Below are 26,804 nucleotides of genomic sequence, written 5' to 3' on the forward strand. Positions count from 1 at the left end.
ATCGTTTTGATTAAAATGTATTTTATTTTTTCCGTTTCCGGTTGGTACATTTCAACAGACGTCCGCTGGCAACAGCAACAATAGTCACATGTTGGTTCCAGTTTCTATTTGCGGTCACATTTTTCTAGCGAAATGTTAACATGTTTTAGGGGACACGGGCTGTAATTATCACAGCTTTCCCAAGGGGGTAAACTCTTTTCCATAACTAAAATAACACAATAAAATAAGGAAATTAGTTACCACAGTAAGGTTGTCCAGGTTTCTATAACATACGTATAGAAGAAAACATGGCGGCGTCCTTGAGCTGCACGGGGAGTGTGAGGCTGCTGGTAAGAAAACAATTTGAAATTTTTAAAATATGAAATGTATGATGTAATTAAGTGATATTGTTTTGACATTGCATATAAATAGTTGACAACTCTGGTAACAGTCAGCTAGTGTTTATTTTAAAGCTGATGGTGTGAACCACGTTCTAATCCGTTTTACGTGCAAAATTCATACATTTATGTATATTAATTTCACACATCGTTCAAACGATGTATTAAATTGACACTACATGAGAGATTTGTTTTTGTTGATCTGCATTTTAACTCATCGTCTGCCATCTCTTTTTTTGTGTTTGTTAAATATTGCACGTTTTTTTGTAATATACTAATATGTTATGCTATATGTTGTGGATTCCCTCAGAACAGCTTTTATTTTATTTTGTAGAAGTTTCCTTTGCATCTCAAAGTATTTTATTCACAAGTATATTTAGTCAAATTATATTTGATACTATTAATAAAAAAAGTACCTTATGTGTAGTAATATAACTGTTGCCATATTATGTTTTTATGAGGGGAAAAACACTAATAAATTACCCTCAAACAACAAAACTTAACTAAAAATTGAAGCCTTATAACTAATTGAAAAGCCACCTTAAAAACTAATTTAAATTCAGCATTCAGCTCCAGTACATATCCACCTTGTCTTCATATGATGAAACCAATGGGTTTAGGGTTATACTATAAATATGGTATGAAATTAACAGAAAAAGACAAATAAATGACTGGAAGCTTGGGCCCACTGTTCCACTGTAATGTGAATTTGGGACAATAAAAAAGTTTCCCAGATGAATAAGAAACTTAAGTTCTAATGTGTCAATTCTGCACATTACTGTATGTACAGAGAGATGTGCACACGCAGGCTTTGAAGCTACTGTCTCTTATTATTGCCAGTACAAACACTGTAAAAACATTTCATCTCCTGTTTTCTTTGCAGAGTTCCTTGGCTCGATCCAGCTCACTATGCGGCTCCATGGGAAGCAGAGGCCTCCATATCACTTCAGCATGCTACAAGGTAGACATCCAAACATCTCATTGTGTTCGGCATCTTTATCCTTTAATAGTCATACATGAAAGGCACTATTGGTTAAAAATAGAGAAATCCTACTGTATTAACCTCTTCAACTGTCTTGTCTCACCCACTCTTTAAGTAACATTGACATTGTGACATAAACTTAAACTTTAAGACAAGTTTATAAAAGTTTTTTTAAATGTTGCTAAATTAAATCACGTATGAAACTATCTCTCCTTCGCCGTCTACAGCTGATTCAGAACTCAGCTGCCCGCCTATTAACGGGGACCAGACGGCGGGAGCACATTATGCCAGCTCTGCAATCCCTTCACTGGCTACCTGTCGCTTTTAGAACTTCTTTTAAAGTCTTACTTCTGACTTTTAAATGTTTACACGGTCTGGCGCCTCTTTATCTGTCCGAGCTTCTGCACCACCACCGTCCTGGTAGGGCTCTGAGGTCAGAAAATCAGTTGAGGTTAGCAGTCCTGAGGACTCGACTAGTCACTCGAGGACACAGAGCTTTTTCTGTGGTGGCTCCAAAACTTTGGAATGGACTCCCTCTTTCTGTGAGGTCTGCCAAAGACTTGAATGATTTTAAATGTCTTTTGAAAACTTATCTTTTTACTTTGGCGTTTAATCCTAGAGAGCAGGATCATTAGGTTAGGCCTTTTAATTTATTTTACTTGTTATTTTACTGTTTATACTGTTTGTTTTATTGTGGTTTGATGTTTTATTTGTTGTTATTTTAGCTGTACAGCACTTTGGGTACCCTGGGGTATGAGAAGGTGCTATATAAATAAAGGTTGATTGATAGATTTTGACTGCAGCCGCTGCAGTATGTGGACATACATATCAGCAGTTTATGTGAGAATTAAGCTACTCATTAACAAGAAATAAAATCTTTATCAAAGGTTGTGAATAGGCCTGTCGCGATAAGCAATAAGTCAATTAATTGAACGATAAGAAAATAAGAGCACGATAAGTTTGCCGGCCGCGATAATTTTTATTAGTCCCCCCTTTACCACAAACTGTGTATGACAATAGGTTTCACTATGGCGTATTTCGACTCAACGCTCTGGTTTCTTGCGGAGTGATCTCTCTGGTGTCATACTTGACTGCAGCATGTTGCAGCACGAGCCGGTAAGCCGCATTTGTTTTGCAGGGCTGCCAACACGCAATGGCCGTGAGACTTGCGCATTTAAGTGGCTTCTCACGCTCTCGCGCTAAACCTCCGATTCTCATGCTGAAATATGTAAATAAGTCGAATGGAGAAATAATAGATGCAAGCACCTCCTCTTTTATCATTTCGCTGCTCCCCACATGTAAGCAGAACACACACATCTAGCTTACGACGTCAGTACAAAGCCCCCACTTCCTGGTCTACCGTAATAACCCCTGTAATCCGCAGGCACATTACGCAAATAGAGTCAGCCTATATACTAGTGTTGTGCGATGTGTCTAACTTTGTGTGTGCGATCCAGCAGCTCAGTGCGCGTGAGAGTGAGCGTGAGCGCAGAGGGAGGAGAAGAAGAGCTTATGAGGAACGAGAGTAGCAGAAGAAGAAAAGGTGTGAAGAGAAGAGACGGAGCGGTTAGGCAGAACAGTCAGGAAAAACAATAACGGTGCGTTATAATAAAGCCGTTTCTCAGCACAACCGCTGTTTCCTTTTTTTTTATGGTGCTCCACGCCGTGAGCGGCGAGAGAAGAGAGTAATTGGGAGTTAACCCCGAAGCCAACTCCACTTCGGCCCTGGAGAGGACGGATCTCCCCCGTGTCCTCCGACTACTATCGGCGGATAAGAAGCGGGAATGGTTAACACTAGCGTATTTGACAAAATACACATTAAGAGCAATGCCGGCTAATCGAGAGGTTTGGGAGGATTCCCAGTGGGCTGCATTACTTTTGGGCCGGCGTCCCGGCTTATGTGAAAAAGGCGCTTTTATTTATTTAGTTTATTGATCTTTGAAAATGTGTACTTGCATTATTATTATTATATTAGTTGAGAATGGTCTCAAAATGACACATTAGCGCTTTGCGCAATATTATCGTTTATCGCGATAATTTCTGAGAAAATTTATCGTACAGCTAAATTTGTTATCGTGACAGGCCTAGTTGTGAAATTTAAATACAAAATGTAAATGTCAGGAAAAGTGATATAAAAATTAAATCATTTTGCACAGTATACAGTTAAAAATCATCAAAGCAAGTGGGGTGTCCTCCCTCTAAAAGATTATTACTGATGCTTGTTCTTTTCTGTCCTGCAGAATCGAGCTGCTCGGATCCGAGTGGGTAAAGGAGACAGACCGCTGACCTACGAGCAAACTCATCATCCTCATCAAATCGGCCACCGCAAAGGATGGCTGGCACAGCACACCAGTGGGCATCTTTATTGATAGTTTACATATTGAAAAGTCTCTGGTTTGCCATGTTTACATGCAGTGATGGGAAACATTCCCAGACTTACAAATGACTAGTTTTCATGATGGTAGACAGCTTACAACAGTTCTGCCCTCTGCAGGTTAAGAGAAGCAACAAGTCAGTGTTTTAAAAAAAAAGTGATTTTAAGTTTTCAGGATGGAGCAGAAAATGTCAGATGTATAAGGTGTTTATAGGGTTTCTGGAGATCCTTAAATCTTTAACTTTTGCACAGATGAGATATTAAGTATCCCTAAAAATAAACATTTTAGTCATTCAGTCTAAAAAAAATGCTGCACAGTGAAAATGAGATTCAGGTTCTGTGTTCTTATTTTTTTTTTAAAATCTTTAATCACATATTTTGACCTGCCACAGCAGATACAACCACCGATGGAACCGCTCGTTTTAACAGTGACTCTGTTCCATTAAGAATCTCTAAAAGCTTTTAATAAACCAAAAGATGTAAACCACATGTAACCTACAAGAAAACCACTGAAATTGTTGTTTATCTCTGAGATCTGTCCGTGTTCCTTACAGGTAACCTCAAAGGAGAAGAAGGGGCAGCCGAACGCACCGTGGAAGACGTCTTCATCCGAAGGTTCATGTTCGGGACCTTCCATGGCTGCCTGGCTGATGAGCTTGTGATCAAAAGGCGCGGCAATGTGCTCATTGTGTGCGCGTTGATGTTGCAGAAACTGCGGCCTCAAAAGTTTTATTTCCTGATCGGATACTCAGAGTCACTGCTGTCGCACTTCTACAAATGCCCCGTCAAGTTAGAGATTCAGACCGTGCAGGATAAAGCTGTGTACAAGTACCTCTGATGGAGCTGCGTAGTGCTACAGTGTACATAGTAATACCAGTTTTCAGCTTCAGTGCTCTAGTGAAATAAATGAGAGTTACAGAAGCACTAAATGCACCATCTAAAACGATTAGGTACATGCTAAAATGCCATAGAGTCCTTTTATTAAGATGTTTGAATTAATCTATGTTGTGGGTTGAATCAGGACTTGTCTGATAAAGATAAATACACAGATAAATCAAACTTCTTTCTCTCCAAAATGCTAATTATTTCATGTTACCTACTTTCAAATAAACCTCCAGGTCAGGTCAAAATTTCAGAATATCAAGTTGCATTTGTAATTTTAAAAGGAAATTTAACTTTTTTTTGCATTTGAAAGCAGCAAATGTGTTATAAGTGCAGATGTAAGCTGACATCTGTGTTAATAAATCTGTCATTAACAGTGCACTTGGGGATGAATGACAACAAAACCGTGTAAAAACTCCAGCTGTCCATCAATTACTGTAGCTTTTTATGCAGGGCTCCTGTTTATGTTCAGAGGAGGCGACATTTTAAGATCCAAGTTCTTTTACACAAGAGCATAAAAAAAGTGTCCTAAGTCTCAACACAACTTCAGGTTGTCATGTCCAACAGGTTAAAATGTAGAACATCTTATAAGCTACAACTATATTAAGTTCGAAGTTTTGTTGGCATTGTTGTGAAATCAGGTCTTTCCAGCGTAAAGTGGCATTTTGTTGGGTGTCCACCAGTCAGTGTGATAAAAGATTTTGTCCTTTTCAGAGACAAATCAATGTTTGCTCCTGTTATTTATCATTTAATAAACTAAATGTTTTTTTTTTATCCACTTTTACAGCAGTAACTGCTGCTTATTTTACTTTGCTGGTGCCTGAAACTTTTAGGCACCAAAACTTGGTGCAGAAAAAGAAAATCATGGCAGCTCAGAGTAAAAATCTAAACACTTCTGCTGAACAGTTTATTCTTGTGGACAATGAGGGTGGGAACCAGGATATTAAATCCAGTTTTTTTTTTATCTGTTAAAAATTGAAAACCTTTGATTTTACATGCGTAAATGTTGCTTCTAAATTTAAAGACATCAGCTGCCTCTTTCCTTCCAGCCCTCCATCCACGCTTCTGTAACGTTAACTAGAGAATTTGCTAAATACTTACTGCAGAGACGTCCTCAGGAATTCAGATTTGATGTTTAAGAATTGTTCACGTGAATGTTGATGCACATTTGTTATAAAGAAGCTTTGGACGCAGTAATGACGTTTAGTGGGTATTCTTAGAGATATTTTAGTCAGCTTAGCAAACACAAAACTGTCAGTCATGTTTAAATGCTTTATTTATCATCAGTTTCATCAGAGTGCAAATTAATTCACATTTAAGGCACGTGCACCTCTTCAGTGCAGCACAAGGCGCACAGGATTAAAGTGATCATCTGAAATATATCCTTATAAAAAGTCCCTTTTAGATTTGTGACAATTAAAAAACAATACAAACATCACAGCACATCCTCCAGGTTTGACGCTCTTTGCAAAAGTAATCAAGTGTACTAATAAAATATGATGATAAAGATCAGGCTACACAACATTCTTCACATTTGAGCAAATACAGAGCAAGGGGACAGCATGCCCACTTAAAGACTTCTGGTTGTCTTTTTCCCTTTCACCAAGTGCTGCAGAGAGAAAAATACTCATGAAAACAGAACTGTCCTCTGCACAGAAACAGTTTGGAAAATGTTTTGATGAGTTTGGCTATAAGACTGTTAGTATAAGCATCAATATGCAGATTTTTAACCCAAAAATTAATTCCAACCAGTTGTCATAGCCATATGTGTGCAAGCTAACCAGCTGCATGTGGATTCATGAGGAGCAGACAAGCAGAAGAGGCATAAATCTTCTCATCAAATACAGATCAGATCAGCAACAGTGTACCAGGAAACCTTTGGTTGTGTTTTTAAGAGAGAAAAAAAAACTCCTTATCTGACCTGAACATTTGGTGTAATAGTGCAGTTCACAAGTAGAAAAAAATCACAGCATGGGTATTTTAAAAACAAAAGATTAGAATGAGCACAACTCAGAAAGAGACATTTTGACTTGTCCAAAAAGAAAAAAGTGCAAATATTAATGAAGTAAAACATTTCTGCAGCTGAGAGTCTGCAGAAAAACTTCAGGAGGAGAAACCATTCTGTGATTCATCATTTTATCTTAAAGTTTATATGCAGGTTAAACAAGATCTGAAAACCAGAGCAGCTACATGTTTTTTCTTTCTGAAACAAGTGAAAATGTCCGTCTGTCTGCTTGTGGTAAAAGCTCAGAGACTGACCCCACCCTGCCCTGGTTTGGTTTGTGACCGGCAGCTTCTCCGTCGGCCTCCACCTCACATAACGTCACGGCAGCTGCTACCCGCGCAGGACTGGAGCTTTATGAGCCGCTGGTTCATGGCCTGCAGGACAGACGGATCCACCTTCTTCACAATGTTCTCCAGCTGGTTTGGGTCTGACGTCAGGTTGTACATCTCTACGAATGACTGAAGGAGACAAAACCACAGAGACGCTTCACATCTGCAGCTTCCACCAAACCCACTCAGATATGCGTGAAGCCAAACCAGAGGGGATCCCGTCGTACCTCGCTGTCTGCAAACTCGCAGTACTGCAGGTCCTGTTTGCCATCGAGGGTCCTGACGCAGGCGTAGGTGTTGTTGTAAGCATCCTCGCACACACAGTCTGGGAAACATTGCTGAAAAAGTGTTTATCAGTTAGTAACACTGTGCATCATCACAACACTTGTTTACATATGGAAAAACGGTTGAAATGGCTCATTTTCTGTTAAACCTGGAAGAACTGAAAGCTAGCAAAGCATCAGCTGGATACTGCAGAGATCTGACCTGATGATTCAGTGTTTCCAAGCCAGTTTATAAACTTTAATGAGCTACCAACACTGCATGATGTCATTGGAAAGAATCAAACTACATCTAAGGATTTGTTCACTATGATGTTTTCCTTTTTTCATTATGAATTCTCCTGCGCTGATTTGAGTGCAGAGATCCCACAGAAAATATTAAAAATTCCCACCCCATCCCGAGCCAGTTTATCCTGCTGCCATTCCATCCTGAATTCCGATCCATCTTCCACATTTGGGAAGTTTTGCTTTTATGACGTCATTATTTGTTCATTTGTTAATGATTTTTTTTTCCTGGGTTCTGGTATGATGACATGTTTGAATCTTGGCAATCTGACTGATTCATTAGTGCTCCTCAACAGATGAGATTGTAGGCTTCTTTTTTTTATTTTCTCTTGTTTTGGTGAAAGTTACTTACAGAAAGTCCAGGGCCCAGTTTAGGACAAGCAGGGTCTGTAGTCGGATTACCCTCTCCTGTGTATTCAACGAGGAAAAATGGCCGTGCTGTGCCATTCCGCAGAGACGGGGCCTAAAATAAAATAAGCAAAAAAACGTTTTACAACATTTTGTGGGTTTTTTTTCCTTAAAGAAAGTAGCAAATACTGTGTAAAAAAAAAAAAAAAAACGTGTCACAATGTAAAATAGCAGCTGACCATCTGAGAAAGGAAAGACTGCCCGTCCATATTCACAGTGGACAGATTGACACCAGATATGTCCAGTATGGTAGGAGCCAGGTCAATATTCAACACCGGCGCCTTAGGGGGTTAAAAACAAACAGGAAGTTAAGCAACAGCAACAACTCAGTTCTATAAGAGATAAAAGCACAAAGGTGTTAAAGGAGGGCAGCCCCGACCTGCAGCTTCTGGTTCGGGTTGATGCCGGGGCCGCGGACCAGGAGTGGGATCCTGATGTCAAACTCGTACAGCTGCCTTTTATCGATGGGCAGCGAGAACTGACCTGAAACAGCAAATACAGGTGATCACTGCTAGGTTTGTGTTTGACTGGGAAGTTTTTAGGTCTATAGTTTTATAGAAAAACAGCTCATTTCAACTTAAAAAAAATCAGTGGTTGCTTTAAATGGAAAAACTCATCTTCCTCATGTTTGAGAACATATGTGGGTGCTGTGTAAGCACACTGACTTCACCCTCTCAACACTGGATGTGTTAACAGGTTGTGTAATGTTTCCAGTTAAACACAAACATGTCAGAGGCAGCTTACAGTTTCCACATCTGCTCATGAGTGAAACCTTGTCATGCAACGTCTGCCAACTTAACTTGTCCACAAGGAGCCCCTCCACAGCCGCTCGTGAGTAATATTTGCTACTGCACATATGTAAAAAAAAGTTTATAAGGGGAAAAAATAAAACTAGTCGAATGACGTTTGCTTGTAAACACAAACATGAAAAACTTCTGCACAGACGACCCAAAAAGGCAGAATCGGTTCATGCAGAAAGATGAAGGATGCACCTTTAATCTGTCTAAAAGGAGGGATCACCCTGTATGACCACGGGTGGAGTTAGTTGGTGCAGACCTGTGTGATAGCCGTTGTCTGACGTGTAGAAGATGTAGGTGTTGTTTAGCTCTTGTATGCTGTCGAGTTTCTTCACCAGCATCTCGACCATGTCGTCCACAGATAACAGCGTCTGCCACCTGTCAGATAATTACAGTAGAAACCACAAACCATGTCATGAACAATATGAATACAAAATTTATAAAAACGTGTCACTTTTTTATTGGCAGGTTCTCCTAAAGCTGCTTTAAACAGCCATCAAATGATCCAAAATGCTGCTGCAAGAGTTTTGATGAGGATTAACAGGAGACATCACATTTTCTCTGTCCTGGCTTCGCTTCATGGGCTTCATGCAGATCTTAATGATCTTGCTCCACCTAATCTAAAGAAAGAAATCCTTGTTCCAGACTGTCCCAAGAGAACAATTCTCTCCCAATCAGAAGGCAAACTTTTAGTTCCTAGAGGTTCCAGGAGTAGATGGAGGCAGCACCTCCAGCTATCTGGCTCCTCTCCCGTGGAAACAGCTCCCAATCAGGATTCAGGATGCAGACTCCAGCCTGACTTTAAGATCAGGCTTAAAACTTTCCTTTCAAAAGTATATATAGTTATATAGTTAGGCCCAGCTTGGGTCAGAGTTTATCCCACATCCTTTGCAGCATTTTCTGACCAGTTAGTTTTATTCTTTCTACTTTTACCTTTAATTTAAATTAATCATACTATTTTATGACTACTGTAATGTTTCATTGCTTTGTATTAAACTGGTTTTCTATTGTGGAAAGCACTCTGAGTTGCAGTTATGCTTAAAATGTGCTACATAAATACATTACTTACCCACTTACAAGTAAAAAGCTACATATTGGCATGCTTGGAGTTGGGCGGTGCAAATTTTATCATCTAAAAATGCAAATTCAGTTAGTCTACCGTTAGATAACCCTTACAAATATGAACTCAAACAGATTATGTCATGTCTCTGTAATGATTTTATGCCATTTCCTGTTTCACCAAGAGAGGAACATTTAGTCATGCTACCTTCTCCTGTATGCATTGTCCAGGAATGTGAGTGAACTATTTGGCATGGGGTTGACAGGTTGACGCAGCAGCTACCCTTACAACTTGGATGATAGTTTTTGAAGTTTGAGTTCTTCCAGTAAGGAGGTAAATCTGCCGAAAGGTCACAGTTAAGATCTGGTTCGCAGTGTAGTGCTCTCAACCTTATTCCAAAACCCGTGACAAAAGATATATTGGAGTCTAACGTAGGTCGTTTATGGCACAAACAAGCGTTTGGAGGGCCAAAGGTCGGCAGCCAAGCCCAGATGACTGAGATCTGGTCTCTGTTGGCTCTGTGGTTTGTTTAGATGATCACAGTCTGAACCAACAATATTATTCAAAGCCAAATACACATGTGGGACATACTTGGGCCCAAACTTTCATTAACACCTGTTAACATGTGAGAGGATATAAGCAACTGTTTGTCTTTTATAAAAGAAAATTAAGTTGAACTGTTACTGCTACATTTGCTGTTAGCTTAGCTTCTGTGGGTTTCAGTAATCAACCCAGGAGGAGATTTTAAGCAGAAAGCTTTCGCCGTCTGTTTAGCTAGGTCTGGTTTTGAGCTTCAGAAGGTATTAAATGCCTTAAAAAGTAATAATGGACATCTAAAGTTGTCTAAAAATATTAAGACCACAAATATGAACTCAAACAGATTATGTCATGTCTCTGTAATAATTTTATGCCATTTCCTGTTCCACCAAGAGAGGAACATTTAGTCATGCTACCTTCTCCTGTATGCATTGTCCAGGAATGTGAGGGAACTATTTGGCATGGGGTTGACAGGTTGACGCAGCAGCCAGTGTTTGTCCTGCAACAGGCACAAAAATGGAGCTTCATTAGAAGCATTCAAAGACCAGGCTGCATGCAGTGTGTGATATCATCTCCAGTATACCTTCCCTGGCTTGTCAAAGCTGCCATCTCGAGGGGCTTGAACATTGCTGAACTCTTTCTGGTACTGAGGTGCTGCTGTCCACGGGGAATGAGGAGCTGGAGGTGACAACATTATGAAGAACGGATGCTGAGGGCTCCTGTCGTCCAGGAAGTGAAGGGACCGGTTCAGCTGGAACGACGAAGCAGCAAAAGATTCACACAACACTGACAAATGTGCATTTTAATTAAGAGCACGCATACGGAAGCAGAGGTTTATTAAGCCGGGATTAGATGTCATTTAATACAGAAATGATTGTGCTGCAGGAACAAGCAACATTGTGCATTTTGAAAGTACAAAACCTCACACGACTCTTTATCCTTGCTGATCAAAATCTGACAAAGTGTTTCATTGAAAGCTACACTGCACATGTCTCGACTTGCAGGAAGAGTTTTCCCTGGAAATAAACTAAAAATACCTTTAAAGCTGAAAAAGATCACATAAAAACTCCTAAAGTCTGATTTCAAGGGATTTTCCAGGACCTCCGTTTGGTACAGTTACTGCTGCAGTTCATCGCCCTCCCATGAAACAAAAACATAGTTCAGGTTTCACAAACTAAATTTAAAACTGAAGACGGCTGGTTAGTCTGGTTTAACAGAAAGACTCAACTGTCACCGGTTGGAGAAGACAGGCAGCACCAAACATCAACATTACATAAAAACACAGAAGTCATCGCTTAAAACGTCAAAATCAGAGCAAATGACTTTCAAAAGATCTGTAGCTTGTTTTTTGGGGTGATGATTAACCCCCCACCCTGCTGACTGGAAGACAAAGAAAACCTACATGGCATTTTACACCCATCAAAAAAGCTGATTCACACAGTTTCAAGGTGAGTTATTTCTTCCCATAAATTCTTTCACAAGACTCCCTGCAGCTGCCTGAGTGCATGAAACGCTGCTGATCACAAGCTCAGAACAAGCAGAAGTCACGATGGAGCGAGTGATTACGACTCACTATGAGGTCCGTCAGGTAGTCTTCCTCATAGCGGTCGCTGTGCTTTTCCTCTTTTCCGTTCACAGAAAGTGTGTAGTTGTAGTACTGGGAGTTTCCCACCTGCAAAAATCACACAGCAAACTGACAGATGCCAGAAGCGGTTTCCAATAGACAGTTTTGTGCATTAAATGGGACTCACCAGTGCATGCCACTGGTCCCAGCCAGGGGGGACGTGGCCGACGTCTCCGGCATCTTTTTTACCATACTGACGGCAGAAGAAACAGTTCAGTCAGCTCATGTTAGACGTTTACTATCCCAGAATAGAGGGTCTGGTTCCCTGCTAAGCACAAATGTGCTGAACCAGGATAACTAACTCATTTACAGCTCATTTTTCTCAAATAAAGGAAAACAAGCACAGATGAGTTTTTTTTTCTAAAACAGGTTGACCAGAGTATCAAAGGTTAGAATCTGGCAAACTTGGATCTGTCTAACAGATCTGACTACAATCTATTGTTTAATCCACAAACCAACTGTTCATTCATGCAAATAAATGTCTGAAGTTTCACAACATCAATGACCAGTTGCAGTCCTGACATTCAGGTGTCACAGACGATGTAGTTTGGTTTGTCAGCATGAGTAATGTTCACACTGTGCAGCTCAACGCAACCTGCTTTCATACTGTGCTCTAGTATGTAAATAGCTCTAAAAACTGTAAACGAGGAATTTACTGGACTAAAAAAAGGTTCAAAATATTAAATAACAGGATTAAAAAGTAGTAGAAAAATATCTTTGTCATAAAGTTAAACCTAAAATATTAAATTAACAATACTGGGATGAAAATGTATATTAACACAAAATGATCATTTCTAACAAATCACTGAGCTGAAAGATGATTTTGTTTCACACCAAGAAGACGCTATGGAGAAAATCTGAATGAAAACCATTAAAATGTAAAAACTTCATAGGTACACTGTAGGTCAGGGGTCAAAACCGGCCCATTAGAGAATTATAGAAAAACATGGAATAGAAACCATTAACTGTTAAGATGTTCTCTCACTTCTGTCCTCAGTTCCTGGTACTATGCTTAAAAACTGCAGGACCATCTCTACCAGCATCCGTCTGAATCATCCACACCTAAGAAGATGTAACTATCATATCCTGAAGAAGAGCTCTTTCCAATTCCTCTTGTGGATGTCACCCACAGTTTTTTCTTCCTTGAGGTCTGGTTCTAGTAAGGCCAGCTACCAGACCCTGCAGTTTGTAGAGGTAACTGGTTTATTTTCATCAAACCAGTCAATGGAAAACTGTCCACATCATTTCTTTCTTGCAGCTTTTTAAAAAGGTTGCCTCAGATGTGCTTTAGAGAACAGAAACCAGGCTACTGATTAGTTTTAAAGTTGCAGGTGCATTTCTGACCAGCAGCACCTCAGACTTCAGCAGGATGTGGAAGTGTGAAATGTTGCTCATGTCTTCAGTCTCATATTAGGTTTGTGGTTGCTGATCTCCCCCTTGCAAACAAAGGTGCTCAACACAACTGATGTCACAAATGCTGCTGCTCTGAGTACTTTTGTGTCACTTTGACCAGTTGTGCACGTCCAGATTTTTGTAATCTTGCGTGCACTGCATGATTGACATGTTTACAGAACAAGGCAAGATGCAGAGGAGACCGAGCAGATCCATCTCTGCAGGCCTCTGTTTAAAGGTGAAACAGAGAAGTTGAGTCTTTGTAGTTACGTTTAAGTACATATTGTACTTCCTGTCTGACTTCTTCTGGAGCCGTCTACTGTTTAGGAAGAAATTGCATAGAGTCCAGTTCACCTGCAGCACCAGTAAGAACAGTTATGGTTCTGTGGTGACATTATAATGTACTCGTGTAGTGACCAATTCAGCGAGCATAATAACACTGGTTGCAGCAGCCGGTTAAAGCAGTCAATCCAGGAAGAGAGCCTCAGCTGAAATCACTGAAAAGCAGTTCAAGGGTTTTGTGTTCTTTTAAAACATCACAGCTGGAAAATTTTTGCTTTTTATTTGCTCTGATTTACGGACTTGTTTCTCTTCATCAATGGAAAGGAAGATGCTTAAAGACAGGTACCCCTCAAAAGATCTTAGGTCCTAAATAAGGTTCCTGTAGTAGAAATGAATGAAAATAAGCTTTTGTGTGTCAATACTGGATGTAAATCTGGACTTTAACTGATAACCTAAAAGTCCCTGACAACTGAACAAAAGTTGGGACATGACTGAATTAAAAAAAAACTGAAAATGACTCAGAGATAAATGTATTCAGACCTGGTTCAGATATTTCCCAGCGAAGAACGTCTGGTATTTCTGTTTGCTGAGGTAGAGTGGGAAAGCCTGGGATTCAGGCCCGTTCTGCCACAGAGTGCTGGAGCAGTTCCCGGACAGGGAGTTGTTCCGCACCTCGTGGTTGTGGGGGTACCGACCTGTCAAAATGCTGCTCCTGCTGGGGCAGCACAGCGGCGTGACTGTAAACTTCACAGGAGGAGGAAACAAGAAGAGGAAGATGGGAATGAGACAACAGAAGGGGGAAAAACATGATGAAAGACTGGCATGACAACAGGGAGGAGGATGTTTAACTCATGCAGTGTGAAACCAAGTGTTATCCATCACACATGCATGTGGAACTGGGGGAAGTAATCAGGTGGTTTATTTAAATAAAGATGTTCTGATGCAAGTAAAAAGACAACATTCCTTTTTTATGAGACATCACAAGCCAATAAAAAATATTTTACTAATTTATCACGAACCCTGAAAGTAACTACATCTGTAAGACAAATAAGATTAAGTAAAAAGTATGAAGCCTTCATGAGAAATAGAGATAAAAACAGAAGTGACCTTCAGCCAAAGTGTGAAAATACTCACAGCGTTCACAAACGTTGCTCCTGTGTCTCCGATTAAAGCTTTCGTTTTCTTCATAGGTGTCTGCAGAAATGAAACAAGAACAAGCAGAAATGTCAAGTGACTGGTCTTAACATGCCAACAAAGCAAGAAAACAACAGAAAGCTGCTCCCAACAGCAGAAAAACGACGTGTGAAAACAACCAGCGATTTTACTCAAATCTTTCATGACGACCAGCTATTTTTTTTTAAATGTCTCTTCATTTAACGCTGGCAGCAAGCTTTTAAAAGGCGCTGATACAGCAGCAGTTTACGGTGTTTCTTTAGCTTTAACACTTCAGTCTGTGTCCAATTTTTAATTTAATAATGACCCAACCGGTCATTACTTAACTGGTGTTTAATTCAAATGTATTTCTCTCCATGTCTCTTATATTAAATATGGTATTATTATTTTGTGTTTTACCAGTTTATTTAGTAATAACTTTTTAAAACAATTTTTCGCACCATCAATTAACTTATTTTATTTTTTAACTCATGTCTTTTATGCCATTTTTATTTAATTTTTCTAATGTCCTCTTTTATTTGACATATTATTTTTAATCCTCTTGTATTTATTTATCCATTTTATTTGGTTTTCATTCTTATGTCAAACATCTGATGTTTGAGTGTTAGGACGGCGCTTGTAGAGAATCATTTTATGTTTGTGTGTGTGCGTGTGGTTACATGTGTGCAGAGGTAAATATCATTTCTGTGTGTTTATTTATGACTCGGTTTGTGGTCTGGGGGTCTTGGTGTTTTTTTGGGGGGTGTTTTAAATGTAAAGAACTTTGTGTTGTAGTTTGCTTTGTATAAAAATGTGCTTTATAAATAAAGTTTGATTGAATAACTGCTGATTGTGATGCTTGCAGCATGGACTTTGTGTTGCTGAAATAACTAAGACCTTCCTAAAAATGACAACACCTGGGTGGCAGCAGATTCAGCTTCAAAATCAGTGTACATATGGATCAATATGAACAAGTGCATATTTGTACCATCTGTGAACTGCATCCTGATAACAAGACGGAGGGTTCTTCTCCTCTTTAGTCCATGATTTTCCGAATTAATTTAACTACAGAATCGGGTCTGTTTTAAAAGGCAGAAATGCCTGAAGATTCACTGACATGAAACTCTGGTTTTCAGCCACGTTTCTTGCGCTCAGAGATTTCTATCAATCTTTTTTTAACATAATGAACTGTAGATGATGAATTCCACCAATGTTTCCAAGTTAACAATGACAACCTTTGTGATTAAACCTGTCTTCACTAATACAGGGGTGCCCAAGTCCAGCCCTCTAGAGCTACTATCCTGCAACTTCTAGATATGCTCCTTCTCCAACACACCTGAATCAAATGAATGGCTCCTTCCCAGGGCTCTGCAGGGCAGAATGACATGCTGATCAGGGAATTCAGCCATTTTTTTCAGGTGTGTGAAAAGTTGTCAGGACTGGACTCGGGCACCCCTGCTCTGATACATGCGGGGCAGTAGGTCCTGAGGATCTGGATTCAGAAACACTGTCCTAAAATATCAACTTTGACCTTGTTTGTGCAGATTATCCCCAAAGCATCAGTGAAGTCTGCAGATCAACTTAAATCATTAAGAAATGGTTTCAAATATAATGTTAAGATGAAAGCAGGTCATACAAGAAGGAAACCCCTCTTTTATGTGTGTTTAATAGAGAACAGTGTGGTAAAAGAATTATATAGGGGGATAAGAGGACCTTAAGCTCTGTAGGTGACTCAATAAATCCACATAGGAAGATTTTAAAGCTTGGGTCTTTAAAAGTGCGTTAAAAGTGGAATTATGTCACCGCGCAGTCATGTGACTCTTTGCGATCAATACAGTTGATAAATAAAAGTGTTTTCCTGGTGATTTACTCACCATCCCTCCGAGCTGAACATCCTGATCGTCGACTAGCACGAGGATGATGTTGGGTTTGCTGCTCTCCGCACACCTGACGCAGCAGGTGAGAAGCGCCAACAGCAGCGTGAAGAGCGTGACTTCTGTCGGTTGTCCGGTCCGCCGGCCTCCGCTAGCTCCAGCTCCGCTCCTTGAACCGGCCATCGGAGCCTCCACAGCGCCGGGCCTCCTGCTACACTTGACCGCCGCCGCCGTTCAGCTGAAGCGTTGCTGTCCTGGTCGTAGGGGAAGACGAGCCGCGTGCGCAGGATGCACCGGACGGACACAAGACTAGTAATAAAGTTTGAGGAAGTGGAGTCAAGAGTCAGCGGTCATATGATCAGACTGGGTGGGAGGAGAGAGGACGGAACACGCGATATGTTTTACACAACTTACACACATGATTTACTCATATTTAACCAGCATAAGGTACCTAAATACTCTATTAATGTATACTGTGTCAGTTTATTATAATATAATATAATATAATATAATATAATATAATATAATATAATATTTCATAATTACACAAGAAATTTAAAAGAATTTTTAAAGGGAGAAGGGGGGAGGGCATCTAATCTGGACACGCTATCTATCTATCTATCTATCTATCTATCTATCTATCTATCTATCTATCTATCTATCTATCTATCTATCTATCTATCTATTTTTGTATTAACCGGAACTTCTGTTTACTTGTCATTTATATAACTTTTTATCTTTGTCTTTGTAGTTACTCTCTCTGGCGCAAGGGGAAAATTATTTGGGTTGGAAAGTGTGTTGAAAAGATCGTTTCATTGTGACGATTTGTTAAATTTAATACTAACGCGAGCATTTTCATAATAATAGTGTGTGTAAAAAAATAACTAGTAGTCGGTAAATGGCTAGCTAAAGTGCTACAAACTGGGGTCAGAAATGACGGTATGTTAACAACCCCACATGCAGCGGGTTTTTTGGCTCCTGGTTAGAAGTTTAAATTCCTCTTATAAACCCACCTGCGTGGTAACATCCAACCATGAAACTCAGCTAATGAGTAGCTGCATCGCCAGTGTTTTCTTCGATTTCCCTGGTATGTAATGTGTCAAAAAGTGCTGTAGTTGCTGAAAAAGCATAATAAATGGCAGAAAATGTGTTCTGCACACGTTTACTTAACTAAATAATTTGATAAGTTTTATAAACACTGTATTACGTCTGGCGGCCAGAGAGTGTAAGTACAACAACAATATCTTAAGCTAAAACAAATTATAAATAGGTTCCACTTCCGGTTACTACATTCAAATGAAAGCCCTGTTATATAGTACATCAATATTTATTTCTTTATTTCTTCTTGTTTACTCATTTTTAATTTATAATTTGTTTTTTGCACGCAATTTGAATTCCATTAGATGTGTTTTGTGACATCTGCTAATTCAGAAATGCCATTATGATGTAGGGCCAGCCTGGAGAAGTGCATGGAGATATGCAGAGATGTAGATTTTATTATTATTATTAATTATTATTATTATTATTATTATTATTATTATTATTATTATTAGTAGTAGTAGTAGTAGTAGTAGTAGTAGTAGTAGTAGTAGAACCAGGCAGCGTTCGCTGTTTCCAGTCGGAACTATTTTGGTCATGCGCTGGTAACCGTGTAGCAACACCTGCATCCGGTTGCTCTCATTTGCTGGGGTTTGCTGCTTTTTCACTCCTCCTAACTTTCCCCAGAAAATGCACTTGGCTCTGCAACAGAGACTGAATGAAGCACTGTCTTGTTTTTAACGATGGTGCCATTAAAACGAAGGAAACTAGGCTCTTCGCATACTGGAAACGCTGGGACTAACAGTGGAGATGAAGTCAAGTTCCCTCAGGTTGTTTTATTCCTTTTGGAAAGAAAAATGGGAGCCAGTCGGAGAGCTTTCCTCTCTCAGCTCGGACGAAAGAAAGGATTTCAGGTGCAGGAGCTGTTCAGGTGAGAGGAGAAAAGATGTACAGAGAAATGGCAGCAGGGCAGGAGGAGTGTAGGAAAGTAACAGCTTCTACATGAATGAATGGGATACTGTACAGTAAGAGGACACTTGCTGTTTAAATGAGTGTAACACAGGAACACGCATGTCCTTTGCATTTTAAACCAGTCTGTATTTATAGGGTTGTTGTCTGTCCACAGTGAAATTGTCACACATGTCATATGTGAGAACAACTCTGGCGAGGAGGTAAGGACGTGGCTGGACTCGCAGGCCAGCAGCCGACCAGGAGCTCACCTGCTGGACATCAGCTGGTACACAGAGAGCATGCGTGCAGGTCAGCCGGTGGAAATTCTGGACAGACATAAACTACAGGTGCAACATGTTTTACACAAGCTTTGGATTAATCAGAATGACTATCCTTTAGAAGTAAAATTAATATTTATTTTTTTTAAAAATGCACCCTTTATTTGAATTGAAATTCACTGGTTTGACAATCACCACAAACAGTCATCTTGTCATCCAGCAGGTAGCGAGTTTCTTTCATCATTCTGCTGTAAACAGGGCTGGCCTGGGCCTTTACGAACCTCCCAAACAACCTCAGCACCACTGGTGCTTAGTCATTTTATACACTGTAAATAACACACCCATGAAGAGGTGGCTTATATCATACTGGGGTCACTGGCTGTGGTTTTTAATGGGGCGTTAAATAATATATTTGTGTTTTTTCTTATTAATTTATAAATTTTATTTGATTTGGACACTAAGCACAGTGTCCACCATGGCATGGGGGTTCCAAGCAGCTGCTTACTTTGCTTATGCCCTTTTAGCCTTAGCTTTGGCTAAAAACAAAACATGCTCTTAAACATTAAGGAAGATCTGCTGTGAAGAATCTCCTGCTATGTTTATGTGTGAACAGGAACTGATGAGAAAGTCCTGTGTTTAAATGTAAAAATTATGTTTTTGTCTTTTTAATCTGTTTTGTCTAGCAGGAGCTGCAGATCAGTGAAGCAGAGGTTATCATGTTCTCAGTCCCCAGCTACGCCTGTCAGAGAAGGACCTCGCTGGAAAACCATAACACCCCCCTCACTGTACGTCCTCCCCGAAGCAAACGGAAAATCTCAGACAGTCCCTGAAAACTTAATGTTGTATTTAAACACTTTCTGCTTCAGGAAGCTTTGTCACTTCTGGCTGAAAACGCAGAACTCAGTGAGGATGACGGGCGAGGTGTGGCGTTCCGCCGGGCCGCCGCCGTGTTGAAGGCGCTCCCCTCGCCGGTGACGAGCATGTCGCAGCTCAAGGGGCTGCCCTGTTTGGGGGAGCACTCACTCAGAGTCATCAAAGTCAGTGGGTGTTTTTCTACAGCCTTCCATGACACCCAAAACAGACTTAATGAGACCATTTTTATTCTATGGTCCTGCAGGACATTTTGGAAAATGGATCATCGATTGAGGTAGAGTCCACCAAGAATTCTGAGCGGTATAATGCGTTAAAGGTATGTCAGCTCATTTCAAACCATCACAAGACCAAGAGACATTTAACATGTCGTCTTTTCTGTTTTTTTTAAAAATGGTAAATGGTTTGTATTTATATAGCACTATTAAAGTACCTGGGATGATACCCAAAGCGCTTTACATTATACATTCACACACTGATGGCGGAAGCTGCCATTAAGACGATAACCACAACCCATCAGGAGCACTTTGGGGTTTAGTATTTTGCTCAGGGACACCTCGACATGAGCTCAACAGGCTTTTTTAGTTTTTCCACTTAAATGTCATATTTCTTCTTTTGTGTTTATGAACTTAAATGCCTTGTTTTTTTAATGAACACACTAAAACATGTGTAAAGGAATGAGGAGTTGACCTTATCCCAGGAAAACACGACCTTGAAAAATAGTCAAAAGAGACTAATTATATATTATATTTGAAGAAAGTTTTTATTGTCATTGCACATGGTGTTAAAACGGAATTAGGAGTACAACTCCTACAAGGCGCATAGAGAGAAAAACTAAAATACCACAGAAAAATGAGATAAATTGCATATTGCATGATTTTTCTTTTAAAGATTTTTTTATTAATTGAACTTTTCTTTAATTAAATGTAAAATAAAACTAATGCAAATCACTGAAAATCATTTTTCTTATTCAGCATTTCAGGCTGCAGTTTGTTTGTTTTAAAGCTTCGAATATTTAACTTGTTTTGGTGACTTAAATTGTTTTCGGCACTCTGAGTTCCAGCGTTCAGGTAATTATTTGGGAACGTGATGGTTACATGTGCTCAGATCAGGGCTGTAATAGCAAATTTTTCACCACACGGTTGTTACTGTGATGCTGAGCTTGCCACAAAGTCAGACATGAACAGGAAACATCTTGAGGACCTTGGTGTTAGTTACCGAGTGTTATTTTAAGTCTGCTGTGTTTTTCCACTGAATTTGTTTCAGGTGTTGACGGGTATTTTTGGAGTTGGATCAAAAACAGCCGAGCGATGGATCAGAGCGGGGATACACAGCCTTCATCAGTTACAGGATTCGGGACAAACGCTGAATCGAGCTCAACAGGCAGGTGTGTGGATGTTAAACATCAACCACTTTAGAATGTTTTCCTTGAAATATAAAGCAAATTATCTTTTTTTGTGCTAAATCCAGGAAATAAAGATGATGTAATCACCTGAGAGAAAAGATAAACATCTAATGTTCATGCTTGTTGAAGGGACCTGTATCTCCGGAGTGATGGTGAACTTCCTGTTGTCTTGCAGGTCTGGAGCACTACGATGACATCAACCAGCCGGTCACTAAAGCAGAGGCTGATGTTATCGGGGAGATTGTAGAGAAAGCTGTTGTTTCTGTGTTACCAGGAGCTCAGATCGTTCTGACTGGAGGATTCAGGAGGTGAAAGAGTGCATTTCTACTCACGGTGTATCTAATAATACCTTCATGATCGGAAGTTTTTTAAGTTAAAAATTAATAATTAAAACTAAAACAAAAAAAATCATTCAAAATGTAAACTTCTCTGAGAAGGAAGTAGGAGATGTGTGCATGGGTAGAACTTAAATAGAAATATAACCACTGAACGCATTGTCTAACCTGTCAGGCTGTCAGATAAATTGGCACAAATCAGAAGGTATGCCGATATGTTATTTAAATGATGTCACTTCTTTCAAGTTAAAGTGGGCACACCTCTGGTATGAAATATTTGGGGATCCAAGTAAAGGCAGGATGGGAAAAGAACCACTGCTGCATAAGATAAATATACGGGGAATCATCTGAAGCTACCAAATCTATCAAAATATGACCTCACAGTAATAATTGTTGCTGCTGCCAGATTGATCCTCAAATTATGAAAAAGCCCAACCCCTCCAGAACCCAGAAAATGGTTGGGTTCTATGCTAGAAAGAGTCTCCTATGAACAAATGTCCAGTTCTGTTGTGTAGGACTAGTTGTTGTTATCCCATATTACATTCCTAAGGCACCACTTAGACTCTCTGAGGTGGTCTGGACTTTGGGATTTTTGGACAAGGACTCTGTGGGATGGTCAGGTGAGTGATGACATCCTCTGGGTTTTCAAGGGGGCACCCTCCTTCCTCAGTGTTTAGCTGGCCCATGAAACCTCCAGCGGGTTCAGCAGTGAATCCCAGCATCCCAGGTTCATCCCCTAGATGCCACCAACGCCCCTGAGGGCCCAGGTGGAGCCCTTCCTCTTGACCCACAGCCACTGACTCCCCTTTTTTAGCCACTCTAGAAAGGTTTATGACTACTTGGCATTGAGCCGGAGTCATCCGGATGTTGAGGTGGCTTTTAAACCGTCTCCAGCCTACTTCCACCAATCAGACCCAGTCAGGCCATTCAGGCATTAAAAAATAAAAGGTAAAATTACAAAAAAGCAATATGACCACTAACACTTTTCACAGAGGGAAGCTGACGGGTCACGATGTCGACTTCCTGATAACGCACCCAGAGGAAGGCCGAGAGGTGGGACTGATGTCTAAAGTGGTCTCCTGGCTCGAGTCAAAGGTAAGCTTTGAGCCACCAGTGAGATGAGACTCATGTCAACATAATCCAGGAAGAAGTCAGCAACGCTTTTAGAGTTTTAGTTTGCAGATGTATAGCTGCTGTAATAAGCAAACCAACACAAATAATAGTGTGTAAAAATGTACATATTTAGACATAATGGCTGTTACAGGTGGCTGAAAGGTTCCTGAGTCTCTGCAACAGAGTTTATCTTCATGATCTGTGGAGCCGTGGCCACGCTGATGGAAGTCATGCAATAATTGAATAAATCAAAGTCTCTTTTTTGGCCTCTATCCTTTAGAAAAAAAGTATTTCTCCTAAATCTCTTTGTCTTGCTAACAGGGCTTCTTGTTGTACCAAAAAACTACTAGAAACTCTTACCTAGAGTCCAAAGACGGTCCAGGTCGGCCTGCCTCCAACATAGACCGCTTTGAGAGATGTTTCTCTATCTTCAAACTGGCCAAGGAGAAAGAAACCAGAACCAAGGATCCACAGGAGGTGACAGAAAACAGAGTATCAGCAGAAACGGATCAAAACCCAAACTCAGACAAACTCATGAACAAGCAGACAGACACGCCGTGGAGAGCTGTGAGAGTGGACCTGGTGGTCTCCCCCATCAGCCAGTTTGCTTTTGCTCTGCTGGGCTGGACCGGATCCAAAGTGAGCTTTTCTGACTCTCGTTAGGTTATCAAAAAGCTTTACTGTGTGTTTTTTAATATTTCTACTCTTGTGATGTTATCTTCAGTTGTTTGAGAGGGAGCTGCGGCGCTGGGCGGGGCACGAGAGGAGCATGTCTCTGAGCAGCCACGCTCTGTTTGACAACAAAAAGGCGAGTGGAAAATCACAGACTGGAAATCAGATACGGGACAGGTTTTCAGTTATTTCTAACGATAAGAGTTTTATGTTTGGAGTGTAAAAAAAAATCTGTGAAACTGAAAGGTAAATAAAATGTAAATGTAAAAAAAAAAAAAAAATCTAACTTATTACTACTATAAAACTATAATATCATGATCATATTTCAGCTTATATTTGTTTATGTACTGTGTTAATCTCATAAAAAATATATATAAATAATACAAAATGTATTTAATATAACTGAAAATGTTAAATGTATTTTAATTCTGTCAATGTGTTTATTTTTTATTATTTTTCATGTTGCTTTTATTTATTCTCCTACAGCTATTTCCATGTTAATATAATAAAAAGATATTTCTGTGTGTGTTTCTCTTACAGGGTAGATATCTGAGAGCTTCGTCGGAGGAGGAGATATTTGCTCATCTTGGTCTGGAGTTCATCCTTCCATCAGAGAGAAATGCCTGAAGAGCTCCTGGAGGCATTTTTCTATTTTTCCACCCAAAGCATCTTTGCAGTGATAGATAATAATGTGCCTGAATGGAAAAATGCAAAGGATATGAATATAATGTAAATAAAAGAAAATTGTACAAAAAACAAAGAGAAACACTGCAAGGGAAATGAAGCCGATCATCATTCTGCTGTCTGTGCTGCTTGAATTCATGTGGATTTCACTTCAAGTTTAGACCAAAAATCCCACGTTAACAGCAGCAAAGTTCCCAAAATAACTAAAAATAATAACAACAAAAGTTTACTGTCCATTTTTGGCAAATTTTGCTTGTCTGCACCTCCCCAATTCTCACTTTAAAACCAAAAAAAACCCACAAATTTCTCACTGAGATGCTCCTAAAATATATATATATATATATATATATATATATATATTTTTTTTAATTGTCAGTTTTATTCCAGTGACCAAAGACTGAAAATGAAATGACAGCAGATGAAGAACAAGCAGCGTAGTTCAGCTCGCTTTAATAAGTTTCTCTGCATGTGTCGTCTCTCCATTTTGTTTTGTGTAAAAGGAACATGGGTGTTGGGTGGTTTTCCCCTCAAACACCTGCGTAACAATGACCTGCATTCAGCAGCATCCTGATTGCCTTATCTGAACATCCCCAACGAGCAAAAACCACACAGCTGTACTCAGATCCCACTGCTGGATAAAAAACTGATGGGTTTTACTGCATTTTAAAGGAAAAAATGATCATTTTAATGCGTTTGTATTTACAAGCACATGTAGTGACAGACTGCTTTTTATTTAAATATGATAAACAAAAGTGCCTCTGTACTAATTATATAAACCTCTTTTTAATGCTTCATAACCATTAAATTGTGATCAGTTGTTTAAAATAAAGAAAAGTAATTCATTTTTATTCTTAAGAATAAAACAGGGTTTCCTTGGCTGATTTCTTCAGACATTACAGCTGCACATGCTGGCTTGTGACGTATCTTTAGTTCTTGAGTCACATGCAAACATGTTGTAACTTCCATCGATGCAGCAGGAGGTGCTGCACTTGAACCTGCTACCATTGATCTTGCTTGGCTGGAAGTTTAAGTGCAAAATTGCATTGGGGTATGCGTCTGCGTTGCTCTCATCTTCCGCTGGGGGACTGACGTGCAGACATAAACCCTAACAGCACATAGTGCTCAGAGCTCAGCCAAATGCTCATTGGTTGCTACTAATATTTTATTCTTTATTAAAAAAAAGACAAATATTTGAAGCAATTTGTGTTTGACTTTGACTGCAGGATCTTTAAATATTCACCCTCACATGTAACACCCTGTAGGTTTTAACAGAATTCCTCATGTTAAGCAGCAGAAGCAGAGGTTTCCTGGCACTGTATGTTTGTCTGTTTGTGTGAACTTGCAGACATTTGCTTCTTCCTAACAGCCTCATTAACCTCTAAATACCACTTTAACATCAAAGGCGGCGTCACAGCTCACACCTCAGCGTCCTCTGGTGTCCACGCGCTTCTTCATGAAGTGGCTTTTCTCCAGCTCACCTCAACACTTGGATGTGACGTGAAAGATGTTAAAACACCATACCTGGCAGGAGATGCTGTATGAAGGGAAGCTGGTTATATTTTATGCATCTTGGATCAGCTTTGACACTGAATGTGTGAACCAGAAGGAGATTTGGCCCTGCATTGAGGACCTGGACTGCTCTAAGAACAGAAGGATGTAGTTTGTTTCAGTGCAAATTAATTTTACTCTGTTTATGTTTACACCATAAAACTTCCACTTTTTTATTTTTAAGAAAAAAAAGGACTTGCACTGTTATTTATCAGAATAGTTGTGGACTTGTTCCAGTTAATTATTAATTGGTTGTGATTTAATTATAGTACAAAAAAAGTCCCGATAAAACAGCAATGAAGTAAATTTAGTCAAATGTTTTAGTTTGTGCTGCACAACATTTCTGAGAAAAATATTCAACTTTCTTTTTATGGTTGCAGCTAATGTAAAATAATCAGGTAATAAACTAATATGTATTAACTATGAAATGCTTTCGAATAAAAACTTGCACTGGAGAATAACTATGGCTGTCTGGTAACTTAGTAGTCTACAATTTATTCAGATTTAAATTTTTTAATTACACAAAGTGTTTGCAAATATTTGTGAGGTGAAGGAGTAAATAACTGTAAAAGGAGTGTCCTTAATAGATCAGTTCATTGTTTCAGCTCTAACGCATTCATTTTTAAGCAAAACAATGCTGTAAAAGGACTTTTTGGCCAAGTTTTGTTCCTCATTTCCTACACAGCTTGCCCTTTTATTCATACCAATTTTTCAAGATTGTAAATTCATATTTTATGTAACTCAACTTAAGCTGGCAGATAAATCCAGAGGCGTAATAGACACAAAAATCCCTCTAAAATGTAGGTGGGAGGACATAAAGCAGCATAATGTTGAAGCTCTTCAGTAAATGGGCTCAATTACGTAACTTTAACAATCACATTAATCAACATACAGCAAAAATACTTCATGAAAAATAATCAAAATCCTGTTTTAGAAAAAGTACAAAAGTATTTCCTCTGCAGTAAAACATCCCTGCCTCTGATATTTTGTTATAATTAACTGTATCTGCTTCTGATAGATTTTGCAGAAAACTTTAAAGTTTGTTGTAATTGTTGCATATAAAAAAAGTTGGAATAATAAAAATGTTTTGCACACCAAGAGCTGTGGTGAGATGTAGATAATAGGAACGGATCATAAAAACTTTATTAATAAAGTGTCACTCAGGCTCTAAATCTGCTTTTTTTTAAATTGAGCTGCATATGAATGAACTGGGCTCATGCCTTGGAAATGTCTCCTCTCAGGAGGAAAACCGCTGAACAGGTTCTGCTT

At 39.5% G+C, this 26,804-nt stretch overlaps 3 protein-coding genes across 6 annotated transcripts; 2 read left to right on the top strand and 1 right to left on the bottom strand.

Annotated features, from left to right (window-relative positions):
• Positions 1-66: 66 nt before the first annotated feature.
• On the top strand, positions 67-5,390 carry mrps24 (mitochondrial ribosomal protein S24). The gene is made up of 4 exons (XM_041969655.1): positions 67-329; positions 1,261-1,338; positions 3,600-3,711; positions 4,288-5,390. Exons 1-4 carry the CDS (start codon positions 288-290, stop codon positions 4,569-4,571), a joined length of 516 nt encoding a protein of 171 aa, XP_041825589.1. The 5' UTR covers positions 67-287; the 3' UTR covers positions 4,572-5,390.
• Positions 5,391-5,873: 483 nt separating this feature from the next.
• On the bottom strand, positions 5,874-23,130 carry gnsb (glucosamine (N-acetyl)-6-sulfatase (Sanfilippo disease IIID), b). The gene is made up of 14 exons (XM_041969650.1): positions 22,992-23,130; positions 16,642-16,950; positions 14,750-14,809; positions 14,156-14,359; positions 12,069-12,134; positions 11,891-11,989; positions 10,901-11,068; positions 10,734-10,816; positions 8,980-9,098; positions 8,303-8,406; positions 8,103-8,204; positions 7,868-7,978; positions 7,177-7,287; positions 5,874-7,078 (listed from the first exon to the last, which is right to left on the bottom strand). The coding sequence occupies exons 2-14, from the start codon at positions 16,822-16,824 to the stop codon at positions 6,929-6,931; spliced, it is 1,560 nt and encodes a 519-aa protein (XP_041825584.1). The 5' UTR covers positions 16,825-16,950; positions 22,992-23,130; the 3' UTR covers positions 5,874-6,928.
• polm (polymerase (DNA directed), mu) lies at positions 16,992-26,595 on the top strand. 4 transcript variants are annotated; one of them, XM_041969653.1, is made up of 11 exons: positions 16,992-17,088; positions 18,806-18,977; positions 19,592-19,693; positions 19,775-19,945; positions 20,026-20,097; positions 21,045-21,165; positions 21,359-21,491; positions 22,511-22,613; positions 22,953-23,270; positions 23,356-23,439; positions 23,844-26,595. In XM_041969653.1, exons 1-11 carry the CDS (start codon positions 17,060-17,062, stop codon positions 23,928-23,930), a joined length of 1,392 nt encoding a protein of 463 aa, XP_041825587.1. In that variant the 5' UTR covers positions 16,992-17,059; the 3' UTR covers positions 23,931-26,595. The 4 variants fall into 4 exon arrangements, with proteins under 4 accessions (XP_041825587.1, XP_041825588.1, XP_041825585.1 ...); XM_041969654.1 differs by lacking the exon at positions 16,992-17,088 and adding an exon at positions 17,365-17,728; XM_041969651.1 differs by lacking the exon at positions 16,992-17,088 and adding an exon at positions 18,267-18,610.
• The last annotated feature ends 209 nt before the right edge of the window (positions 26,596-26,804 follow it).

The sequence above is a fragment of the Melanotaenia boesemani genome, chromosome 19 (genome assembly GCF_017639745.1).
Source record: "Melanotaenia boesemani isolate fMelBoe1 chromosome 19, fMelBoe1.pri, whole genome shotgun sequence".
Lineage (NCBI taxonomy): Eukaryota > Metazoa > Chordata > Actinopteri > Atheriniformes > Melanotaeniidae > Melanotaenia > Melanotaenia boesemani.

Bases quoted from the DNA above. Each gene is read 5' to 3' on its own strand.
- mrps24 (XM_041969655.1), top strand. From the start codon at position 288: ATGGCGGCGTCCTTGAGCTGCACGGGGAGTGTGAGGCTGCTG. The intron at 330-1,260 runs GTAAGAAAACAA...TTTTCTTTGCAG, and splicing joins CGGGGAGTGTGAGGCTGCTG to AGTTCCTTGGCTCGATCCAG. The intron at 1,339-3,599 runs GTAGACATCCAA...TCTGTCCTGCAG, and splicing joins TCACTTCAGCATGCTACAAG to AATCGAGCTGCTCGGATCCG.
- gnsb (XM_041969650.1), bottom strand. From the start codon at position 16,824: ATGGCCGGTTCAAGGAGCGGAGCTGGAGCTAGCGGAGGCCGGCGGACC. The intron at 10,817-10,900 runs GTATACTGGAGA...TGCCTGTTGCAG, and splicing joins GCTTTGACAAGCCAGGGAAG to GACAAACACTGGCTGCTGCG. The intron at 8,407-8,979 runs GTCTGCACCAAC...TTGCTGTTTCAG, and splicing joins AGACAACGGCTATCACACAG to GTCAGTTCTCGCTGCCCATC.
- polm (XM_041969651.1), top strand. From the start codon at position 18,423: ATGGTGCCATTAAAACGAAGGAAACTAGGCTCTTCGCATACTGGAAAC. The intron at 18,978-19,591 runs GTGCAACATGTT...TGTTTTGTCTAG, and splicing joins TGGACAGACATAAACTACAG to CAGGAGCTGCAGATCAGTGA. The intron at 21,166-21,358 runs GTGTGTGGATGT...GTTGTCTTGCAG, and splicing joins GAATCGAGCTCAACAGGCAG to GTCTGGAGCACTACGATGAC.